The following is a 2887-nucleotide window of genomic DNA, read 5'->3' as shown; positions in this document are numbered from 1 at the left end:
CTGCTCTTTTGCCTCTACACTGAGTCCGTTTAGTTTGGATTGGAACTATCAGTGGTTTAAAATCATGCCACCTATCGGTTCAATTTAAAAGTCCAACCTTTGATATTTATTCAAGAACTTGACTTAATTCAACTTAACTGGTCATTGATAAACAGTCAAACCTGTGCTAGTGAACACCTCTACAAAATGACCACCTGCATGGCCATTGATATACAGTCAAACCTGTACTAGAAACCACCTCTACATAAAGACCACCTGGCCAAGATGACCACTACTTTGCCCCCCCCCTCCTTTATTGATAAAAAATGAACTTTCCTTGAATGCCTTGCTGGGAACCGTTTTCCCTTGGTAAGACAGTACAGATTTGCAATCCATGATGGAGTTGACTTCGGTCTTTGAACTGTGTGATTAGAGGACGCGTTTTCTTGAGACCAATTCGAGATATCGAGCCACCAGTTCATACAGTAAAGCTCAACATTAGAATCTGACGTAAGGCCCAAGCCATTAATTGCTTCCTCGTTAGAGAATCGCTGTGAAGGCCCACCAATCTTTAGTTCGAGTGTTTGTGTCGGTTCCAATTGTCACAAGGAAACGCCACAAGGAACCTTCACAAGGAAACGCCACAAGGAACCTTCACAAGGAAACGCCACAAGGAACCTTCACAAGGAAACGCCACAAGGAACCTTCACAAGGAAACGCCACAAGGAAACGCCACAAGGACACGCCACAAGGAAACGCCACAAGGAACCCTCACAAGGAACCTTCACAAGGAACCTTCACAAGGAAACGCCACGAGGAAACGATTTGTACCGAGAATAGCTGTAAAGACCCTCCCATCTTTAGTTCAAGTGTCTGTGTAGGTTCTTTTCATGCGGGGTCACACAATCACATCTGACCAATCACGATTAAAAAAAACGTGGTTTTGAAAACACGGTGACAACTCCGACGTCGTACATGGCGGCCCCACTAGTAATGCCCAGTAATTACGACACGCTTCAGACATCGAACTTTTTCATTGAATTACGGTCAAAGCCTGAGATTTGACACTCACGTCAGGTAGCTTATTTGTAGGTTGTATTTCTGTGGGCACCTCGATGGAGTTTTGTCAAAGGATTGACGTTTTGTAATTTAATCATAGGCTTCAAACACGAGCGCTTCATTTCTTTATTGTTGGGAATAAATGAACGATAACAAACTAACTTTTACACGCGCTGTAATCCTCCCTTTCTCATTCAAAGTCAAATCGAGGCTAGCTATAACTTGGATGCGTACATTATAAGTTTTCCATGTATCGTTGTGAATCCCTATGAAAATTGAAAAGTGAATTTAGGGGAGGAAACTGACCAGAAAGATTCGCGTTCGGATGCTATGCACAAAGTTGTGTTTGCGTGGCCTAAGTTGAACTTGTTTGGCAGGGAAGAGGCAAACTACAGACAACCTGTCCTGGGGCCGAGTTATCTTACAGCTCGTTTGGCGCTCACGAATCACGGCGCCAGTCTTAGCAAACAGAGTACCATTGTTATCAAGGCATTCCTAATTTGTATACTGACTACAATTCGAACAACCGAAATATTCGAAATGGGATGACAACTAGTTGATTAATTTGAAAAAAGCGTGTGATACATTTAACTTAACACTCTTTGACTTTGATTTGTATTATTGGCACTTTCAAAACTATTTTTCGGTCAATATCATGATCATTGGTTTTAAGTCTAGGGTGTGTACAGAGGTGTACCTGCAGGGTATTTTTGAGCCAGCATGCGGCATTTTCTGCCAAGTTTTAGTAGAAAAATCCAGCGCGAAGTAAATAAAGGGGTCATGTTGGGACAAGTGGGTGCGTGCGCGGAGCAGAGGTCACACAATTATTTTAGTTCAACCGAAAGCTGTTAGGCAAAGAAATCTAAAAAACGTTTTTGTATAGTATTTGTCAGCGTGCAGAATTTTCTCCCAAATTTTAGTGCACTCAAAGACGGGATGTCGCACAGAGGGCATGTTGGAGTAAACGTGTACACGCGCACAAGTTGGGGTCACAGACGGATCTTAAAGTCATCCGAGAGTTGTTGGGCAAGTATCGGCGCCTCTGAGTCTCTTAACCGCAGTGCGATATTAATCATATTCAGGACTTGCAGTGGCACCTTCAGAGACTAAAGTAAAGGATAGCACAATCAAGAGAATACTTTATTGACTCAAGTACTTTATTTTACTTTTTTAATTTCCATAGGAGGCTGTATTCTGCTGATACCATTAGTTAATTGTTGATTTCTTTCTTTGTGCACATGGCACAGTGAAACCGAAAATCGCACGAGGTTGCTCTGTGATTGACAGCAGTTTATATTTCTGTGCATATTTTGCTGACTCTGTGAAAGACAAGTCTCATGTAAACTTAGCAATCAATGATCTTAGCTATTTGACTTACTCTTCTGAGTTGATATTAGGCACATGTGTTGGCTACGTTAAATTCTAATACACGGTAAGCCCTTGTTGCAAGTACGGGTAGGTTCTATGGTATGGATTCTGTTTTGGTTTATTTCAATTTTTATCATATTTGTCCTTCTGTTTATATTTTCAATTCTTCCCGCGCTATTCCATCGCTATTACGGCCTGCTCAACAACCACACCTTCCGATACAAAAATGAATAGCAGCATGTTAAAGAGCACTTTGCTGATGGGAGTGATGTTTGTTTTAAGATCATTTTTTTGTCTCCATTTTTGTGTACCAGTGTTTTCAACTTTCAAACTGATATCATGCAATCCCTAATTGCCGGTCTGTGTCTAGGTGGTGTACGCTGACACGATGGCGGGTCCGTGTACATCAGGGTTTTGGCAGTGGAAGGTTCTGGTGCTGATGGCGACGACTGCAACAGTAACTGGGCAAGGTACACACGGA

At 42.1% G+C, this 2887-nt stretch overlaps 1 protein-coding gene across 1 annotated transcript in view; it reads left to right on the top strand.

The window, feature by feature from the left end:
• The first annotated feature begins 2794 nt into the window (after positions 1-2794).
• Positions 2795-2887, top strand: part of LOC109486987 — a 15613-nt gene continuing 15520 nt past the window's right edge. The window contains exon 1 of the mRNA XM_019790904.1: positions 2795-2876. Coding sequence (XP_019646463.1) covers positions 2795-2876 — 82 coding nt within the window. The remainder of the gene's footprint in view (positions 2877-2887) is intronic.

The sequence above is a fragment of the Branchiostoma belcheri genome, unplaced genomic scaffold (genome assembly GCF_001625305.1).
Source record: "Branchiostoma belcheri isolate BF01 breed outbred unplaced genomic scaffold, Haploidv18h27 scaffold85, whole genome shotgun sequence".
Classification (NCBI taxonomy): domain Eukaryota; kingdom Metazoa; phylum Chordata; class Leptocardii; order Amphioxiformes; family Branchiostomatidae; genus Branchiostoma; species Branchiostoma belcheri.
This window is presented reverse-complemented; position numbering and strand designations above follow the sequence as displayed.